Here is a 20,181-nt window from a genome sequence, read left to right on the forward strand (position 1 = left end):
GGGATCTGGCCAATATTGTCACTAGACAAACGCCTCAGAAATGCCCCCCTCCCACACACACTAGTGCCACCCCCTAACCTGTCCACACACTCCTGTAGGGTTCAGGGAGACTCACTGGGTCGGGCCCCTCAATGATCCGGATTCTCAGTCCACAGGGAGCCAGCAGTGGCCACAGAGGAGAGATGGACACGGAGGTGGGGAAAGCGGGGAAGGCCGGGTGGAGATCTGGGTCTCAAACCAGTGCAATGGCATTGTTGGCTGATGGGTCTTGAGGTGGGAGGCTCCAGTGCCCTTGGTTAGCTCCCCCTGCCCCCAAGCCCCGCCCCAAGCCCCGTGACACCAGTGAAGGGGAGTGCATGACAATTAAATGGACATCGATTCTGCATGCGATGTCGGCCGTGTCTCCTCAAAGACTCGTCTCAGCCGTTTATTTCCATGGCTCACCCACCCCTAGGCCCATCGGCCCTCGCCTCCACCCTGAGAGGACCTGCTGGGACGGAGACCTGGCCAAGGTCCCTCCCGCAGACCGCGCCACCCCCGGGAGCGAGCACCGTGGCGTGACACCGCCGAAGTAAGCACCAAGTGTGACGTCGCCAGGGCGAGCGGCGGGAGGACGCCACGGGAACGAGCACTGGGTGTGACGTCGTGTGGGCACGGCGCGGGCTCTGCGGGGTAGGCGGAGCTGGCACAGCCGGCAGCAGCATATAGGACAAGTGCTCAGTGCAGAATGGTTGCAAGAGAAACCCAAGGAGTCCCGTGTGTCGCTGGAAGCTTGAATCCCATGGGACTCACTGGCGCTTGGCTGGCTCCTGGCAGGGGCTGCATGGAACATGCTGGGGGTCGCATCACTTGGGCGGATGGTCTCTCAGGTGGTTCATCCCCTCCTACCTGTCCGCGTCACAGCTTCTGCCCTTCCTCGAGCAGGGGAGTGGCTGGGCCTGAGCGTGCTTTGGCCCCATTTTGTCCAGCAGCCATCTTCCTCGTCACAGGCCCTGCGCTCTGGTCACTTCAGCCTGACAACCCTGGCCTGTCACAGTCAGTGCCAAAGAGCCACTCCCCATCCAGATAGGCGGATGTGGGGCTCCCCAGGAATCCTGTGCTGCTGCCCCCTTCGTTTCAATTCTTCCTCCTGGACTCCTAGAGGCCCCGGTCTGAAGCCAGTCCTCCGTCTCCATGCTGCATGCCTGCCAGTGCCTTAATTGTAGCCCTGCAGGGTCCCCACTGCATCCCTCACAGCACCATAAACCAGGCTGTCCATCTGCAAGGGAAGGGAAAGAAGCAGGTTCAGACACTGGCTTACAAGGTCATGAAGGCATCAGTGTAACTCCTTGCACCCCTATAGAGCAGCTCAGCTGAAAGGACTCCAAGGCTCTTTGCATCAATGGGCCTGATTCTCCTCTCCCTCACATCCGTGTAAAGCAGGAGGAACTCCACTGAAAACAATGGAATAACAGCAGAGCTGAGCCAGCCTAAGGAAGGCGAGATCAGGCCCTTTATACAGAGAAGCCACTTCGCCTCAAACCAAAATGCAGCCAGCTCCAGGGTAGAACACAACCGCTGGTGGACATCAGCGCTGCACAACAGTTTAGGGCAGGAAGCAAAGTACAATCCTGTATTCACTTGAAACTGCAGGGGGATTTTAAGGAGGCAGAGCGTAGTTACCCACATTGAAATCTGGGCATGCAGGATGCCAGGATTAATACTGGTTTCAGAGTAATAGCCGTGTTAGTCTGTATTCGCAAAAAGAAAAGGAGTACTTGTGGCACCTTAGAGACTAACCAATTTATTTGAGCATAAGCTTTCGTGAGCTACAGCTCACTTCATCGGATGCATACTGTGGAAAGTGTAGAAGATCTTTTTATACACATAAAGCATGAAAAAATACCTCCTCCCACCCCACTCTCCTGCTGGTAATAGCTTATCTAAAGTGATTAATACTCTGTCTCTTGCAAAAATTACTCAGGTTCTAATGGCCACAGATGGTAAGACCCTCTCTGCTTTCAGCACTCTGGGGGCCCCCCAGCACCCCTGGATTCAGGAGTGAATCCCCAACAGCCAGACTTTTGGGGAGATCTGCCATTCATGTGCTGATCTGGCAGGATTCTGCTTAGCTGATCAGATGGCAGTCCACAGAACTTTTCCTGACCCCATCCAGCTGAGCCAGGCACCCATTACTACAGCAAGAGCCCCCACAGGTGGGACGGTGGTTGTGGGGAGGGAGGCTAGCTCCTGACCTGTGCATGAAGTCTCTGTGCCGTGCCGGCAGGGTCTGTGGCCTGGGCCACGAGCCGTGCCGAGCGGGCGGCGTTCTCCGGCGAGAGGAATCTCTGCGTGACGCTGATAGTACTGCTGAGGCTCTGCACCTGCCGTGGGGGAAGGAGAGCGCGTGAGGGAGCCCAGGGGTGCCGGGGCAGCATCAGAAGGGTGGGAAGACACCATCCTGCCAGAGGAGAGAGTATCACCTTGGGACTGGGCATCCGGACATGGGGATACGCTGCCTGCGCCTGCTGACCAATGCACGGATAAAAAGCCCCCTAGGAGCTAGCATGACCTAGTGGGTAGGGCACTGGGATTTAGGAGACCAGGGTTCGAGTCCCAGCACTGTTGCTAGGTGACCTTGGGCAATCACTTCCCCTCTCCGTGCCTCAGTGTCCCCATCTGTAAAGTGGGGATAATGACATAGGCCCTCTTTGTAAAGTGCTTGGAGTGCTCCTGATGAGACGTGCTAGGTAAGAGCTAGACATTATTATTAAGAAGGAGACTCTCAGCTCTGGTTAGGGTAAAAGGGGGTAGCAGTTAATAGGGGCACCCTACCCCTACCCAGGGGCAACTGTTATGGGGAGAAGGCTAAAGTGAATCAGAGCTGGGCTCCTGACCTGGTATGGAGCCCCTGTTGGCACCAGCACTGCATCTCCCATGAATTGGAGCAGGGTCCAGCCGCTCACGCCACATTCCTCCCGCAGCCTCCTCCGCAGAGACGCATCCAGGTAGCAGCTCCTGTGGCCGTTCAGATCCAGCTGGGTCGCCCTGTCCTCCCCGTGGGCTTTGCACACCTGCCAGGGGAAAGGGTGGAGCGGACATGAGATGAGTTTGGCAGGTCTCAGTCAACAGCTTGCATTGCAAAAATCTGCTGCCCTGCCCTGGGGTTCCTTTGTGGGAAGTCTCAGCAGAGAAGCCTAGGGCTGAGTGGGACACATGCAGACTAGACCCTGGGTGCAGTCCTAGGAGGAGAAGTACTGGAAGTAGATTTCTGGGCCCATCTGGAATGGACTCTGGGCACAGGCCCCTGCAAGAATCACTCACCTTCTGTAAGAACCCCTTGATGCAGTCAGCATCCTCCGCTCGGAAGATGTGCCACAGGGCTCCTGCCCAGTTCCTCATGTCCCAGAGCCGCTCCTTAAGGACGTCATCGACTCCATCCTCTTCTGCCCTCCGGAGAATCTCTGTGGCACAAAGGGACGGGTATTTGGGGGTGGTGGTTTGCCAGCAACCTGGAGCCCAATCAGTTCCTGGAGCCCTACCTTTCTGGACACTGTGCCCGTCCAGCGGGTATGCCCCAGCGTACACCAAGACGCTGATGGAATCGGTCGCCTCCACTGTCAGGTTTTTGGTCCCAACGGTCCTGTCCTCGGGGGCCACACCTGGGAATCGGGAGCAAATGTCCCGTGAGAATTCAGCTCGGTTCATGCACTGGCCCAGCAGCTCCCTCATCTGAGCCAGGAAGAGGCTGCTTCCCAGCCTCTGCTGTTTCCCAAAAGAGGATACTGTGGTTTCCAGAGCTTTAATGAAGAGACAACAAGCCTGTGTGCATACAGCGCCTAGACAATGGGGCCCTGATCTCACTCGGGGTCTCTAGACACTACCGTAACATGTGTAATAAATGGGACTGATAACATGGTAACTCCCCACTAAGGAACCCAAGCAGATCTATTGACTCTGTTGGAGACCAGCAGAGAAACAGATCAGCCTCTTGTAAATACAGAGGCACCAAAGTGGGGCAGTGAGGATAAGGCACCGGAGGGACAGTCAGGACTCCTGGGTTCTATCTTCCACGGAGTCCATGTGGCCTTGGCTAAGTCTCTGCCTCAGTTTCCCCACCTGTCAGTGGCAGATAATGAGGCTCGCCCTGCTTTGCGAAGCACTTTGAGACATACAGGCAGTACAAGAGCTAATTCAAATGCAAGTGGAGAGCAGGACGAACCATAGGCAGCACAGATCTGGGGACTCAGCCACTGCCTGCCTTGGCTACCCGGCAGGTAGGAGGCTAAGTTCAGCTTTCCATCATGCCCGCAGTACTCCAGCAGCGGCAAACTGGCATAGAGGTTTTCAGCCCTGTGGGAGAGAGGAGAAGACTCGTAACTCCCAAAACTAGAGCATGTCACTCTCTCCCCCCGCAGCTTGTTTTGCTGCGATTCTCCCAGCCGATGGGCCAGCCCTGGGAATTCAGTCTCTGTCATACAGGAGCATGTTCTGAGGAACAGACAATGGGAAGGAATGACGGGTGCCGAAAAGGTGACTCCTTCCCCTGGCTTGCAGCCAGCCTGCAGGAAATCACACCCCGCCATACTGAGTAGGTCTACACTGCGAAAAAGCTCTTAACTCAGGTTAGCCAGGGGTGTGCTCCTGACTTTTTTAAGTGCAGGTACTCTGCCCCTGCTGGTGTGACCCTGCTCTGCCAGTATGACCCCACAGCATGTTTCTGCATAAAACGGCGTCCTCCATGCGGCATGACCTTGCCCGCACAGTGCGTACAAGGCCAAAAGTGCAGGGACACTGTTCCTGCAGGTTCCTGCCCCACAGCCTTACTGCGGTGACCTGGCTTGAGTTAAAATAGAGAAGGGAAAACACAGCAACTCAGCTCAGGTTAAAGCCTGTGGGAGCCTGGGGTTGAACGTGAGCTGCTAACCCGATTTGCAATGTCTTCCCTGCTATTTGAACCCACGTTGGCCAACCCAAGTTAAGAACACCCGTCTTTGAAGTGTGGACACACTGACTGGGTCTGGGTTTTAAAGAGCACTGGGAAACATTACGGCCCACAATAACAGGCCAGATTTTCCTCTCCCCGTTAACCCACTGAAACTCCACTAACTGGAATGGGACGCACCTGTATTACAGCAGTGTAACAGACAGAAGCACTGGGCTTGCGGGGTGCTAGGGAGGTTATTGACAAAAATCTGAAATACCCCTGGTTACTCAAAGGTGGCAGAGCCTGCCTGGGGATCTTTGCCCAGCCACGTGGCCTACCCAAATCAGCAAGGAGGTTACAGATGGCACCTACACGCTGACTTTGCCCTTTCATTTATTAGGCGCTCCTTTCAGCTTTATCCCTTTGCAGTGCGTCAGTTGCTCACGGAAACAACCCTGGCACTGGCATGGGCAGAACTTGGGAATGCCCCCAACCGTACTATGGAGCTTATGAAGCTGTGAAATCAAGGCATTTATGCCATAGTTCAAACGGCCGCATACACCTGGGGAGGGACTGGTCTGGAAGTCAGGGCTCCTGTGCTCCATTCCCAGCTTGGGAAGGTGAGTGGGGGCTAGTGGTCAGAGCAGGGGGGCTGGAAATTTTATTCCCCACTCTGCCATCAACTCTCTCTGTGAGCATTCTATGCCTCAGTTTCTCTGTCTGTAACATGGGGGGAAGGCAGCCTCAGAGGATGGTTACAAAGACTAGTCAATGTGTCTCTGTGGCTTTGAGGTCCTTGGATGGAAGGAGATATGTACGGTGAATGATCAGGGTTTGTTCACAGAAATGGCTTTTGTTTTGGCCTGTCCCTAATACAAACCAGTGATACGCTCAGACGTTGTAACGAGATGCTATCGGGCAGTCCCTGAAGGGTGAAAAGGCAGAGACGGACTCGGCCCGAGACTGATCTCTGGGGGCCTAGTCTCAGCCCGGAAGTGGGGTCAGGGCAGCACTTGGGATTTCCCTCCCCAAATCCTCTTGCCTTCCTAGAATTGGGAGCTTGATCCTCAGTCTAAAATGAGTGTGAACCCCACCCCAGAAGTCAGCAGGGCAGAGCTGTGTGCCGGTGTGACGGATGAGACACGGTGCAGGGCAATAAGGTGCAGGACTCTGAGAACAGGCTGAGCTGGAGTCTCCCTCCCACATGGGGTGCTGCCCTACAGGACCCTGTTTTAGGGATCTGCAGTGGGGGCTGCCCTGCTGCATAAAAGCTAAGTCCAAAGAGCCCCTGTGTATTGTGCTGTGGTTTCCCTCCTTCGGGACCCCAGAGTGCACTCTTGTAATGGTAGGGAAGGAGGCGAGGCCACGGCATGGAGGCTGCGAGGAGACTATCGCTTACAGCCACAGAGCCAGCAGACCGAGAATACTCCCTGTGCCCCAGTGGAAAAGCTAGGTCCTGGCAGGGGCTGCCGCTGCCCCAGCCGCTTGCCAGCTCCTCGCCACCTCCTTCCAAATTAAAACACATGGATGTGAAAAACAAGGCCTGTTTTTTCCGCTCCCCATCCCACGGCAGCGGCAGGCTTACAAGCTACTGGGAAAGTGGCAGGCAGAGGGGGCCGCAACAGCTTGGCTCAGCCCTGCACTCACACAAGGGGCGGGTTCAGCCCTGGGAGCTAAAGCCACCCTAAGCTAAGTCTCTTTCCCCAGCTGGCTCTGGGGCTGCCCATGCAAGGAGGTAGCCCAGGGGATCTGGAAAAGCCAGGCCTGGGCGCTCACCTGGGGAGTAGAAGGTGCTACCCATGTAGTGGCTGCCGATCATGGCATGTTCACTGAGAGATGCACTTCCACGGTGACCAACCGTGTGCAGTGGGGGCATGTACCTCCATGCTAATGGCTAGTGGCCTGCACACCGGCCTGGGGTCCAGTCCCAGCTCTGACACTGAGGTGAACCTGGAAGGGTCCTAACCCTACAAAGTGGGGAGGAGATGATGTGAGGGAGTGGATGTAGAGGCAAGGATGGGTGCAGGTGAGTGGGGAGACAGGATAAGGGTGTCGGTGAGCCGCGCGGAGGGGGGGGAGCCATGGGCGGGTGAGCCGGCACGGAGGGGGAGAGCCGGGGGCAGGCAAGTGGGTAGCTTTCTCTCTGCCCCCAGTATCCACATACCTGCACCTTGGCACGTCCCCAAAGCTGCTCTCCAGCTTGAGCAGGTTCCCTTCGCTGTTCTCTGTCTCCAGGCATTCTGTAGGGAAGGGAAGAGCAGAATCTTACAGACAACTGGGTCTCCCGCTTATGCAGGCTGCGGGGAGCAGGGTGTCTCTCCTGGCAGAGCCCCTGCGCACCCCAAGCCTGCCTTGCTCCCCCAGCTTTACTCCCGCTGTAACTCAAAGCATCAGACCTTCCTCGGCAGCAGGACGGTGCAAGTGTCAAGTGAATTTCCCCTCCACATGCAGCCAGAGCACAGAGGCTGGTGCCCACGCTCACTGTTAGAGAAGTGCATGGTAGGTCCCTGCAGTTGCCCATGCTATCCCAAGCCTTATTTTTTGGCTGGGTCTGTCCTGTCCGCACTATGGGGAAGGGATGATAAATAACCCTGGTTCCCTTGTGCCTTTTTAAACTCAGACTGACTTTATTGCAGCAGAAAGGAGCCAGATCTCTCCCCCCACGCCCTGGAGACTGGTAGCTTCTGTACACACAGGACAGATGCTTCCTCTCCACACTGTCCTGCCAACAGGCCTCAGCCCAGCCCTGGAGGGACCCTTTCTAGGGGGTAGAGGAGGGAGGGGCCCAGCTAGTGCTGGGTTTGTGACGTGGGCATCTGTCTACTAGGCACTGCACTGAGACCCAGCACCCTCCTTTCTAACAAGCCGCGGTACAACAGTCCCCGCTCCACCTGCAGGGGCCCAATGGAGCCAGCCCCGCCTCCATGCTAACCCTCCGGCAAGCTCTCAGCTGCTTACTGGCACTGGATGCAAAGCCGTCCCAGAAGTCCTTGCTGCTGATCCTTGTCCAGCCCGGCTGGCTTCGCAGGTTCACCGCCTGCACCTCCTGCCCCCGCTGCTCGTGGCAGAACGACTCGGGCTCCCACAGGTTTCTCTTCAGCGTCTTCTGCAGCCCTGAAACCAAGACAGGCTGCGGAGGGGCAGCACAGGGGAGGCGGAGGTTACCGGGCTGGAGCGTGCCTAGAGAGTGTGCAGGAGACGTCATCCCTGGGAGAAGGGCATGGGGGGCCAGAATGGAATGCTATAACCCTTGGGGGGAGTGCAGAGGGGCAGACAAGGCTGCTCCCAGCCCTTCAACAGGGGACCCTCAAACAGCAACCCCAGTGGGGCGGTAGAACAAGCCCCTTCCCCACGCAGCAGCCCTGGGAAAAGCCCTCCTCTCTGTGTGGTACTGAGCTGAGGGAACAGCCTGGACAGCCCCCGGGCCAGCACATCACTAAGGACCGTGGGACTCTGGTGTGGCACTGATGCAACAAAGCACACAGGTGACAGGGATGGGGTGGGACTGAGGAGACAGCCCAGAGAGATCCCTCGAGGCTATAGGTGCTGGTGTGACTGTCCCTACCTGGCCCTGCCTCCAGTGCTCCTGGAAGAGCTTGTAGTTGCAGGAGTGGTTTGGATCGTGAAGCCACAGGAGTCCCCCCGGGGCCAGGATGCAGTGGGAGACCTGTGGCTCAGGGGGGCTGGGGCTCCTCAGCTCACACTCTGAGTGCTTCTCCTGGATCTTCCTCTCCACCACCTGGGCGATGATGCTGTCCAGGATGTTGGTGATCCGGTTGTCCTGTGAGGGCAAAGGACCAAGACTGAAACCCCAGTGTCTCCACAGCATCCTTACCACCCTACCCCTTTCCCAGGCCCCTCTCCCCGGGGACGTGACTGATAATCCCTCCCACGGAGTAAGCACAGCCCCGTCGGAGCCAATCTCCCTATGAGATCCAGCCTCGGGGACCCGGGATCATTCACCCTGGAGACGGGCCTGGGGCACGTAGGTCGGATCTGGGATCGGATCGGAATCTGTATTGGGGGGCCTAAGTTGCGGAGCTCAGATCCAGGTCTTGGAAGTGGGAGGTCTGTGTCTGAGGGGAGGCCCCCAGCGGTAGAACCAGCAAAAGAACCCGCAGGGCCCCAGCAGCGGCCTGTACTCACGCTGGGCAAGGCCGGGGAGACGGGCGCGAACGCCATGCGGATGCCGTTCTGCCCCAGGCACAGCCTGACGGCCGTAGAGGTCAACAGCTCGCAGAGGGTGGATGTCTGCACCGTACCCTTAGGGCCCGGCTCGCTCAGTGGGTGGACGGAGTCTGGGCTTTCTAGAGATGGGGGGGCGAAAGGGGAAGGGTTGGAGAGACGTCACCGATACCCTTCCCCCAGGGGACTCTGAGCTGGGTGTCCCACAAGGGCAGAACAGCAAGTCCACAGGTGCCCGCAGGAGACCCTGCTCCCCCAGGCACAGAGCAGGTACCATTAGGAGCCATGCAAGCGTCTCTCTCTCAGCTCTGTAGTCTGCCCTACAGTCCCTGGGCTCCACATTGCACCTCCGTCCTGTCCTGCAGCTCCTCCCCTGCCCCCCCTCACCCCCCACGCACAACTACCCAAGCCCTGGGTCTTTCCCAGCCCTGACCCAGGTTACACTGCTTTCCCACGTACACTGGGGACTCGCACCTCTCCCGTGGTGTCTTCTATTCCCACAGAGGTGGTACAGCACATGCACCCGGCCCTCCTCACCCATCCCCTCTGCCTCCCAGAGGCTGCAGAGGAGGAGGGCTGGTTTGCTCCCTGCTGCATCAGTGGCATGCACAGAGCGCGTCCAATCCTTCTGTGCACGCAGCAGAGACAGAATCGGCCAGACCTACCTTCCTTGACTTCCCTCGACCCATCTGTCTCTCCGTTGCAGGCAGGTCGTAGCAAAGGTGTCAGGTTCCCCATCTCCTCCTTCTGAAACATCCAAAGTGAGGGGTCCATGAGGGCGCACCAGGTAGGACCATCTCCCAACCTTGCTCCCTCTAGACTCCCTCCCAGGAGGGCTCCATAACTATTCCTCCAGACATCAAACTGAGACTAAAGGCACTGACGCCCCAGGCCCCATGGAGCCCAGCAGGCTGGGGCCTGCTATCATGGGATACCCCATCTATTACAGACAAGAGCAGCCCCTGCCAGTGGGGTACATGGTTGGGAGTGAGATTCAGGCCCCCACCCATAGCAACCCCAGCACTACTGCTCCCGCACGGTGCTTCTCTGTGCATGCCGGGGGCTTGGAGTTACTATGGATACACCTCTGTTGCTACCATTGCTTGCTCCCCATCACCCCTCTGAATGCCAAGCGGGGTGTCTCCTACTCAGACACACAGTTCCTTTTACATCCAGCCTCCCCCACCCCCCGTGTTCTCCCTGCCCCCTCCCATCCTGTCCCAATAGACCCCACTCTGGCTGCTTTCCCCCTACACCCATCCCGCCCCTGCCCCTGAATCATACCTGCCCGCCCCTCGTGTTGTCGGTGAGGCTCTTGCTCAGGATGCTCAGTCTGCAGGGGCAGTGCGACTCGATGTCAAACTTCACCTGCACTTCGTGCATCAGCTTCCAGAGCTCAGCCAGGACTAGGAGAAGGATGGAGGTGGGTTAGAGCAGGCGGCAGGTCTGAGAGGCGACAGCATTGCTTAGCAATAGTGTTTTGCACAGCTCTGTCCCAGCCAGTTCCTCACTCAAAGCACCGCAGGAGCTCAGCAGGGAGGGAGCAGGAGCCCTGACTGCGGACGAGATCGTTGTGACTGCAGCCCCAGCCTCTCCCAGCAGGAGGCGCTGCAGGGAGCGGGGCGGGAATGCTGGCTGTTGAGACATGCCCCGAGGGAAGCGCTGCAGGGAACAGCTAAAGGAGCACTGAATTAGATGCTTCCTTTTCGATTCCAGGTGCCAAGTAGGGATCGTTCCCCCCTAAGCATAAAGCACAGGAGCGGGGAGCCCTGCCGAGCCCATTTCCCATGATCTGTACACCAGCTTCTCCTGCTGTTCGCCCAACTGCCTGGGGAAGCGCCAGGGGGTAGCTCACCATGGGTGGGGATGAACTGCGCAGGAATCAGGGACAGAACGTCATGGCCCTGCCCTTGGACACACTTGGCTGACTGCACAGACTCTTCTGCCCGGGCTAGAGAGAGAGAGAGAATGCGGGCACCAGTTACTGCTGAGAGCTGACAAACTCACAGGGACCAGAGCTGCTACCTCCCCCCACCCCAAAAACTCTTCAAACTGGGAATTTTGAGATGGCTCCAAACTCAGACACTGGATGCAGGGAGAGGCTGAAATCCAGTTGCAAATTGTACCGCTTGAGCCCTCTACCAACGTCAATAGAGTCGAAACAGCAGCACCAAGAATTCCGTCCATTCCCCCCCACCCCTCCCTTAGCCAAAGGACTTGTCTGGGCAGGGGTATTGGTGTAATTACACTCGTGCAAACCCCTAGCACAGACACACTGCACCAGTGCAAAATGAGGCGTGCTCTCTCGTGCTACCCATCTGACACCGGTGCAGCCATGCACTGACTTAGCTACACCCGTGCAAACAGGTCGCCATGCAGCATACACAGGGCCTGTGGACCTCAGTGCAGTCAGCAACCTGCAAGATGAAGCCCTCAGCTCTTCAATCCAGGGCTCACAGAGGAAGGACTCTGCTCTGCTGCACACGTCTAAATGCAAATAGGTGTCACTTGGCTGGCGCTCGTGGGAACCTATTCTCTGAATTAAATCCAAATGGGGAAGGCTGTTCCCCGCATCCTAAGGGTTGCTTTGAGTCTGGGCTCCAAAAGAACCCAGCATTTCAATTTGTCAGTCAGTCAGTCAAAGTGCCACATTTCACCTTCCACCAGTCCCACACCGGATCCAGCTTCCTGCAACAGCTCCACGATTTTCAGCCAAACTCTGGCTCGACCCGCTCTGAGTTTGGAGCCTGCAGCAACACCCAGAACCATGCTAGTGTCATGGAGCAAACAGGCTTAAGCTGCAAGTTTGGCTCTGGATTCTGCACACCCCACGCTGGGGGGCTGCATGTTCAGATCTGGAGCTTTGGCTCAACGGAGGGGCCGTTTGCAAAATTCAGGTTAAAGGCCAGATACAAAACCCCCACCCCAGCAACCAGGACTGTTTGGATTGAGGGCGTCTCTGGTTCCATTGTAAGCTATCGTACAATGCTGTATGTGCTCTCAGCTGACCTCCCGGACGGTTATAACTGCCCCAGGCCTGCCCCCCAACGCTCTCCTGAAGTGCTTTGTGAACCTTGGGCACTACCTGGGCTGGCTCTCTCTCTCTTGGTCCGGTAGCACTCCGAGCACAGCTGGAACCCACAGCTGGAGCAGCTCCAGTGAGTGTTGAAGAGGCCGTGCCGGCAGGCATCGCAGGCCTGCTGGGCGTCTTTCCCTCGCCGCCAGGCGGTCACTCCTGCAAGCAAACAAATGCATTCAGCCGCTGGCCCCTCTGCTCCAGGACAAAGGCCCTTATCTCGCATGGGACTCAGGCACTATGTACTCCAAATATTTGAGGTGTAAAGTCTGGGGTCCCTCTGTTTCCTGCCAAAGGCCCTTCTGTTTGGATTGGAAAGCTGTTCTCATTCACCACCACCGTGCTGCTGGGAACAAATTATGGGGGGGTCTCCTCCCTCCCCGGCTTTCCGGCTCCAACCATGTCACCGCTTCCCCTCCCCTTCATCACAAAGCTTCTGCCCGCATGGAAGAGCGTAACCTGGAGACAGCTGCACTAGAGCTGGCCAGGGAATTCAGTCTAACCCCAAGCCTGAGCTACGCTCCCCCTCTTCCCACACAGCTCCCCGAAACTGCCCTACAGCATTCCTGGCTTTCCCCAGGCTGCCCTGGCATGGTACCGCACCCTCCCCTGGGGTGAGCAGGGAATCTGCTTTCCACATGGCATGATCACACACTGCTCTCCACGGATCCGCGGCACAGAGGCAGCATCTCGGCTTTACACCAGAGTGGAGTGGAGTCTCCGTGGTCGCTCAGTCCCGGGCCCCAAGGTTCCTTTCCACCTCCTGCAGAGTGGGTGCACGTGGATAGCTCAGGTGAGGCCTGCAACACTGCCGCCAAGCCAATGAAGGGGAAAACAACCTCAAGCCTATGGGCCAGATTCTGCTCTCGCTGACAGTGGTGTAAATGCAGAGACACCCCCAGTGACTCCCAACTTGCACTGGAGCCACTGCGATCAGAACTGGATCAGATGCGCTGGAGACAGTCAGCAGAGGGGATGGGGCAGCACAGCACTTCACCGTGGCTCACTTCGGCAGGCACAAACCCAGCTTTCCAACCAAGGAACCTGAGCCACGCGGGCGGTGAGCGACTGTGGCCCAAGACCCAGGACAGAGAAACCCCCTTGTCAGCACAACCCTTTGGGAAATGGACTGAGCCGAGAAACGTCCCGCTCCATCGGACTCACGGGGCCCCACTGGGCACTTGCATTACAACTTACGGAGTCACGGGGCCTGTCTTCCCGGCTATCAGGAGGTGCAGTCGCAGCCTGCGTGCTACACCAGAGCTGGCTTTGATCTAGCTCGCACCACGCTGGCTTGAGGAACGATAGCAGTGAAGTTTTGGCTGCACAGGTGGCTCTGCAGGCTAGTGCGGTGAGCCCAGGACCCCGGGTGCATACTCAGGGTGCCACCACCCATGCTGCTGCGGTGTCTCTGCTCATTTTCAAACGAGCTAGATTAAAGCCGGCCGAGGCACGCCTACACATGCTGTAATCACACCTCCCAGCTGCAGTGCAGACGCACAGGCACCTGCGACCTACCTCTCCCTTCTCTGGCCCCCAGCTTTGCACCAGTGTGAGTTCACCATTCACACAGAGCCTCTCCTGACTCTCACTGGGGCCAGTTACAGAAGGATCAATCCCAGCGGGTGCAAAATGCAACAAGAATCACTATTCCCGGCTCACATTTCACGCCCTCTTTGCCCAGGGGGTAAGCGGTGACCCCAGGCACCGGGCAGGGGAACGCCTAGCTTCTGTGGAATTCAAACCCAGCGTGTCACACGCTGCAGTAGGTGAGCATCTCCGTGCCCCAAAGTGGTCCCCAGCACCGTTGTTTCCGACTTACTTTCGTTTTCCCCTTGAGCCCACAGCCAGGCCTCTCTGTCTCTCCTGATGGCCTCACAGAACTGGTCCCCCAGGACGGAGAGGAGATACTTGGCGAGGCTGAGGCTGATGCTGATGTCCTGGGCCCTTCTCTCCCTGCTGGAGATCCTCAGGCATAAACTCTCGCCCTCGGCTTCGTCCAGCGTGGAAAATCCATCCACGCTCAGCTCTCCACTGTCAGAGAACGTGAGCCTAAAAGCAGCACAGAGAGGACTCAGCGATGGTCACAGCAAGGAGAAAACTACCAAGTGAGAGAGAGTCCAGGGGCTGCCAAGCCGGCTACCTGTGGCCAGCAGGCAGGGAGCAGGGCTTTAGCGTTCCAGGGCCAGGTTTCCTGAAGGGATAAAACTCCAGAGCCCATAATCTCAACCCAGATTAGAAAGCCAGAAGGGACCACTGTGATCATCTAGTCTGAGCTGCAGAACACAGGCCCGAGAACTTCCCTGAATTAACTCCTCATTGAACCAGAGCAGATCTATTAGGAAAACATCCAGCAGTCTTGATTCTAAAATTGCCAGTGATGGAGAATCCACCACAGCTCTCGGTAACTTGTTCCAATGGTTAATTACCCTCGCTATTAAAAATGTGAGCCTTATCTCTCGTCTAAATTTGTCTCACTTCAATTCCCAGGCATAGGCTCCAGTTATACCGTTATCTGTGTGTCTGAAGGGCCCTCTCTTATCAAATATTTGTTCCCCAGGCAAGTACTTATAAACTATGATCAAGTCATCCCTTAACCATCTCTTTGCTAAACTAAACTGATGGGGCTCCTGGCGTCTATCACAAGAACACGTTTTCCAATCCTTTCATTCAGGGGTGCCACAGAAACCTAAGCACAACCTTGTGTGGGCCAAACAGATTCTACACATTTTGATAAGATTTGAAGTCACCTGTATTGATTTATATTTTAAGTTTAGCTTGTTTTGTAGGTATTTAGATAGAAACAACCTATGTCCAGTATTGTCTATTGACACACTTATGTAAACTAAACTGTTGTAAACATGATGACAAAACGCTAATTATTCGGCCGTTAGTATATTGTGTTGAAGTAGGCCACGGGCCTTATGCAATGTTCTGGTGGGCCATGTACGGCCCATGGGTCGTAGGTTAGGCACTCCTGCTAATTGTTCCCGTGGCTCTTTTCTGAAGCCCCTCCAATTTATCAGCATTCTTCTTAACTGGTGGGCACCAGAAAAGGACACAGTATTCCAGCAGCAGTCACGAGAATATCAGAGAGAGAGAGAAAATAACCTCCTTACACCTCCCCTTACATTTTCCCGGTGATACGTCCAAGGACTGCATCAGTGCTTTTGACCACAGGGTCGTACTGAGAGCTCACATTCAGCTGTTATCCACCATGACCCCCCCGGCTTTTTCAGAGTCCCCGCTTCCCCCAAACAGTCCCCCAACAGAACTGGCATCTGGTTACAGCATTGGGGTGAACACACTGACTCTAACAAACAGCACCATCAGATCTTTAATACACCCACTGGCAAAGGACCCTCTGATAGCTCTCTTCAGACAGAACAGCAGCCCCTACTGTATCGCCCACACCCCTCCTGGTTTTGGCCGGAGGGCTCCCATCCAAATACTGATTAAGCTCAGCCCCATTAGGTTGTGAGATCTCCTGTGGTGGCAGGTGCATAAAGCTATACAGAAGGGAAGGTTGTTGCCGTCTGTGAGATACAAGGGGGTACTGCCCCCCTTTCCCTGCCTTCTGCGGTGGTTTGATGGTGTCTGTGATTGCAGCCAGCTCTAGCTGTCTGCACATGCAGTGTGTCCAGCACAATTTTTTATTACTTGTCATTGCATTTTATGTCAGTTTCTCAAAAGCAGAGCTAGGCCAGCCTGTAGGGACAGGAGGTGATGGACAGGAACACAGCGGCATGGAATGGAAGTATAGAGGAGTTGGGATGGGGTGGGATGGGCATATTATTTGTGTTACCATGGTATTTAGAGGCCCAGGCCTGGCCTGGGACCTCATGGTGCGAGCTGCTGTGCAAACACAGAACAAAAAGATGTCCCTGTCCCAAAGACTTTGCAATCCAAAGGCAGGATGGTTCCCTACATCAGATCTCCCGGGGCCTTCCACATTCTCGTTTTAAATGTCCAAGCAATGTGACTCCCACCCTGTCCCTGGGGAGCAGACTCCACTGCCCAGCTGATCTCACTGTTCGGAAGCTCTTCCTGATATCCCAACCCAGTGTGTCCTTTTTTAATTTAATACTCACTTCTACCCTCTGCTTCCTGGGGGCTGCAGGAATGAGCAAACGCCCCGTGTGGGAGGGCCATTGCCAATAGCAGCCCATGCTTCCCCAAATCACAGCACAGGCTCCCCCCAGACTCGTTATCTTGCAAGCCCCAAGGGTGCCACTTCTCAGTGCCACAGAAGAACTGAAGAGGACAGCTGCAGGTGTGCTCACCTCCGGAAATGCAGGAGCCTACAGAAGGTCTCCACGGGTTCTTCGTCCTCCTCCGGGGGCACGGCGCCCATGCCATCCTTGGAGGCACAAGCACAACACCTCTCAATGCAGTTAGGGAGGGCCATACATGGAACGCTCTGTAAGTATCGCTTCTCCTTCTGCTCTCCGGCGTCCTCTCCGTTGCAACTCAGGAGCCCTGGGGAAACAACATGGGGTTGAGCACCAGCTACGAAGACACCGGCCAAGATTCCTCGCGAAGGTCCTCGCACACCTCGGCTGGGGGGATCCACCAGAAAGACAGCCTAGCAGACTAGTGCAGTGTCGCCACGTGAACTTATGGAACCCGAGAAGGTGGCAAAACGTCTGATCACATCTGAGTGATTCCCCGCAACACCCGAGCCTAATTCCGCCCTATCTCCTACCATACCCTCTCCACCTAAGGTCCCCTCCTTCCCTGCCACTGAGGAGAGTGGGTAAATCAGGAAAGACAACAAGGCAAACTGAACAGGCCAAATCCATCCTTGGGGAAACTCCATTGGCCTCACAAGAGATGAGCTTGGCCCAGGGGGCTGAGATCCCCTGGAGGTGTCAGAGAGACACAGACAGAGGAGTGGCTGCACAGAGGGTGGCAGGTGGGGTGGAGAGGTAGGTCACTCAAGGTGATGGATGAATCCAGGGGACCAAACAAGATCCTGTGGCCTCTGACGCTCGCTAGCTCCCTCCCCCTGGCTTCTGCAGCTCTGTCCTCTTCCATATCCTTGAGGCATCTCACTGGCTCCCATACACTGAGCGTCAGATTCAAACTGGTCCTCTTTCCTGGCCCTGCTTCATTCATATCTGCTGCCATCTCTGACTTGGTCTCCTTTCACATTCGCTTCCCTGCTCTCTCTGCCTTCACCAATGAGCCAACCTTGATGCCCCTTCTCTGTCCTCCTTGCGAAGGCATCTTCACCCCTTCTTTTATGCTGCCTCTTAAGAAGGGTTCTCATTTGACTGCGAGTCTTGCAATATTTGGTTCCCCCCGCCCCCAGCTCCAGAAGTCAAGTGATTACAGGAAAATCTCAGCTTGCATTTAAAACAAAAATACACAGTAACTTTCTAGCCCTTGTGGTGGGGGAGAAAAGCTTGAGAACATGACCCTAAAGGCTCCGGAACCAGAAAGCACCCCAAAATAATTGTAAATCATCTCATGATTTTGGGGGACTCTATTCATGATTGCTGAATGCTTGAAGTTGGCGACATGCCAGGAGCTGCACTTGGAATGCTGCCCACAACCCCCCCACCAGCAGTCCCCTGGCCATATTCAAGTCCCTCCGAGAACCATTAGGCTGTGTCTGTCCATTACTGGGTAACCACACAATTACTCTTATTTTATATCTGCATTGCCAGTCATGATCGGCGCCCCCATGTGCTGGGTGCTGCACGAACGCCCAGGAAAACACAGCCCCCCCACCCCGAAGAACTTGTGATTATTGTCCCCGTCACCCTCCCTCACAGCCTAGCGTTTTAATGGCATGCTCTTATTGCACCATGTTAATTTGCCTTGTATGCTCTACGGGACAGGGACCGCAACTGAAGGCGTTTGGAATGCCATCCCCCATGGAGAGAGGGAGGAGAGGAGAGGGCCAAGGAGGGAGCCATGGGACTCTGGCAGCAGGAAACACTAGAGAAAAGTTCCCCGGTCCTGCTCTCTCCCAGCCCAGCTGTTTTCTAAAGCATTTGAGCTGCTGTGGAAGGGAGGAGACCTGGGGAGACATTTTAGCCCCCACCACCAGGCACAATGAACAAGGATTTAGGGACCAAGTCCCATCTCCTTCTCTCCTGGCTCCCTCCATAACTGAAGAGCAAAGTCAAAGCTATTCCAAATCATGGGCTTCGCTCTTGTCTGTCTTTCTGTGCCTGAGCGCACGTGCGAGTGTATTTACATGCACGAACACATATTTTTCATGCATGTGTATCTTGCTGGGGTGTGGCGTTGCATTCTTGTGTACCTGTGTGTGTGTGAGCGTGTGCGTGTTTGCGCGTCTGCATTCATGCGCGTTTCTCAGTGACCGAAGAACGAATTATATCCTTCATCCATCCGCCTACACTGTCACTGTCGAATCTGAATGTCTCCAGCCCAATGAAAGTTACCCCTGAACGTGACTAGCCTGTGCCAATGCTCGGTGCTGGAGTCATGCTCTGCCCCGCAGATCAGGTCAGCTAGCAAAGGCTGTTCAAGCTGCCACTCTGCAGGGGTGTCTTATGCAATGATGGGGCAGCTGCAGAGCAAGAATTAGCCCCATGCCACCACAACTCTGGCCCCCTGTTTCTCTGCTCGGCTACACAGGTTCCACGTTTCTTACCTCTCTCTCCTGCATCTGCTTTCCTTCCCATGGCTGGGAGCACGGCCCTCTGCTCCGGGGCCTCACAATCCTTCCTCGTGGGATCTAGCGCCTCGTTCGCCACTGCCTTTGAGCTCCGCTTTGCCGAATAGCTACCCCTCCTGCCGCAGGGGCTCCAGAGATCCTCCCCAGAGACATGGCTGTAGGGCCGCTTAGCTGTCCGTTTGCCAGGTCCATCTGCTTCTTCGGCACTCTCCTGGCCTTCCCTCTTTAAAGCTTTGAACCTCAGAGGCAAACCCTCTTTGATCTGGTCAGGAGCCCCTTTGTCCCCGAGGCAGCTAGCAGGGCATCTGAACTGTGCCGAGTGCCTGGTCAGCCAGGTCTTCTTCAGCTTCGTGTGGTGATTGCTAGGAGGGCAGGGCAGCAGGGAGGAAACCTTGCCCCGTTGAATGCCATGGCCTCCCAAGGCTCCATCTCCTTCTCGGCACGGCCCGGGCTTCTCATTTCTGGTGCCAAAGGAGTTGGCAGCGTCACAGCCCGCCCCCTGGCACCTCTTGCAGCACCTCGGGGGGCAGTCCCAAGGGGAGCATTTGCAGGGGAGAGCATGAGCTGGAAGCACCTCTATCCCAGATGGGAGCTCTATGTTGGAAAGGGCAGGGGGCTGGGATCTGTCCGCGCGCAGAGATCCAGAGGATTCCTGCAGCACCGCAGGGGAGCCAGGCTTCAGGCTTTGGTACACGAGGCTTTCATCTTTGGACTCGGAGGGCCTGGCCGGTGCTTTGCTGAGAGGATAATCCAGAACCAGGGGCTGGCTGGACCACAAACTCTCTGCCACCTTGTGCTTTAGGTAGAATAGCGGCTGACCCATTTGGCCATGGTTGTTTGGAAGGGTTTGGTCACTGGGAGGGGCCAGTGCCATGCACCCCCTCTGCTCAGCTCCCTTCCGCGTGGGCTCCACGTAGGTCAACTCCAGCTCGCTCTCTCCATCTCGCTTCACCTTCCCCACCTCGTACTGGCCGAGCAGCAGAGGCTGCGCCTGGTTGGGCACAGGGGCCAGGTCCTCTCCTGTGTGGGGAAAGCCAGGATCCTTCTTCTGGTAAAACTCCTAGAGGGGAAAAAGCAAAGTGCTGAGTGGAGTCAGTGGGGCGGGGGAGATTTTAGGGGGAGAAGAGTGAGAGGAGCAAGTATGTTTGGGGGAACAAGGGCAGGCCCAGCGGGCACACCTGCCATACTAACTGCAGAGGACACAGGGACTTATGCTTAGAGCACTGGGCTGGGAATCAGGATATGCGGCTGTGTCCCGGACTCCGTGTGACCCGGGGCAAGTCTCACGAGTCAGGCTTTGCAGATGCACTTTGCTCCCATAACTTATTTTAGGTTCTTAAATGGGAGCGGCTGGGTCTGAGC

The 20,181-nt window shown here is 56.2% G+C and overlaps 1 protein-coding gene across 1 annotated transcript in view; it reads right to left on the reverse strand.

Annotated features, from left to right (window-relative positions):
* Positions 1 to 388: 388 nt before the first annotated feature.
* HR (HR lysine demethylase and nuclear receptor corepressor) overlaps positions 389 to 20,181 on the reverse strand; it is a 42,842-nt gene continuing 23,049 nt past the window's right edge. Inside the window, 18 exon segments of the mRNA XM_074940070.1 lie at positions 389 to 1,258; positions 2,235 to 2,363; positions 2,877 to 3,053; positions 3,304 to 3,443; positions 3,522 to 3,641; positions 4,202 to 4,332; positions 7,071 to 7,146; positions 7,865 to 8,047; positions 8,050 to 8,086; positions 8,472 to 8,687; positions 9,053 to 9,213; positions 9,757 to 9,838; positions 10,376 to 10,497; positions 10,947 to 11,042; positions 12,177 to 12,326; positions 13,990 to 14,219; positions 16,451 to 16,646; positions 18,796 to 19,879. Of these exon segments, the coding sequence (XP_074796171.1) occupies positions 1,196 to 1,258; positions 2,235 to 2,363; positions 2,877 to 3,053; positions 3,304 to 3,443; positions 3,522 to 3,641; positions 4,202 to 4,332; positions 7,071 to 7,146; positions 7,865 to 8,047; positions 8,050 to 8,086; positions 8,472 to 8,687; positions 9,053 to 9,213; positions 9,757 to 9,838; positions 10,376 to 10,497; positions 10,947 to 11,042; positions 12,177 to 12,326; positions 13,990 to 14,219; positions 16,451 to 16,646; positions 18,796 to 19,879 (3,393 nt within the window). The 3' untranslated portion in view covers positions 389 to 1,195.

The sequence above is a fragment of the Natator depressus genome, chromosome 26 (assembly GCF_965152275.1).
Source record: "Natator depressus isolate rNatDep1 chromosome 26, rNatDep2.hap1, whole genome shotgun sequence".
Classification (NCBI taxonomy): Eukaryota; Metazoa; Chordata; order Testudines; family Cheloniidae; genus Natator; species Natator depressus.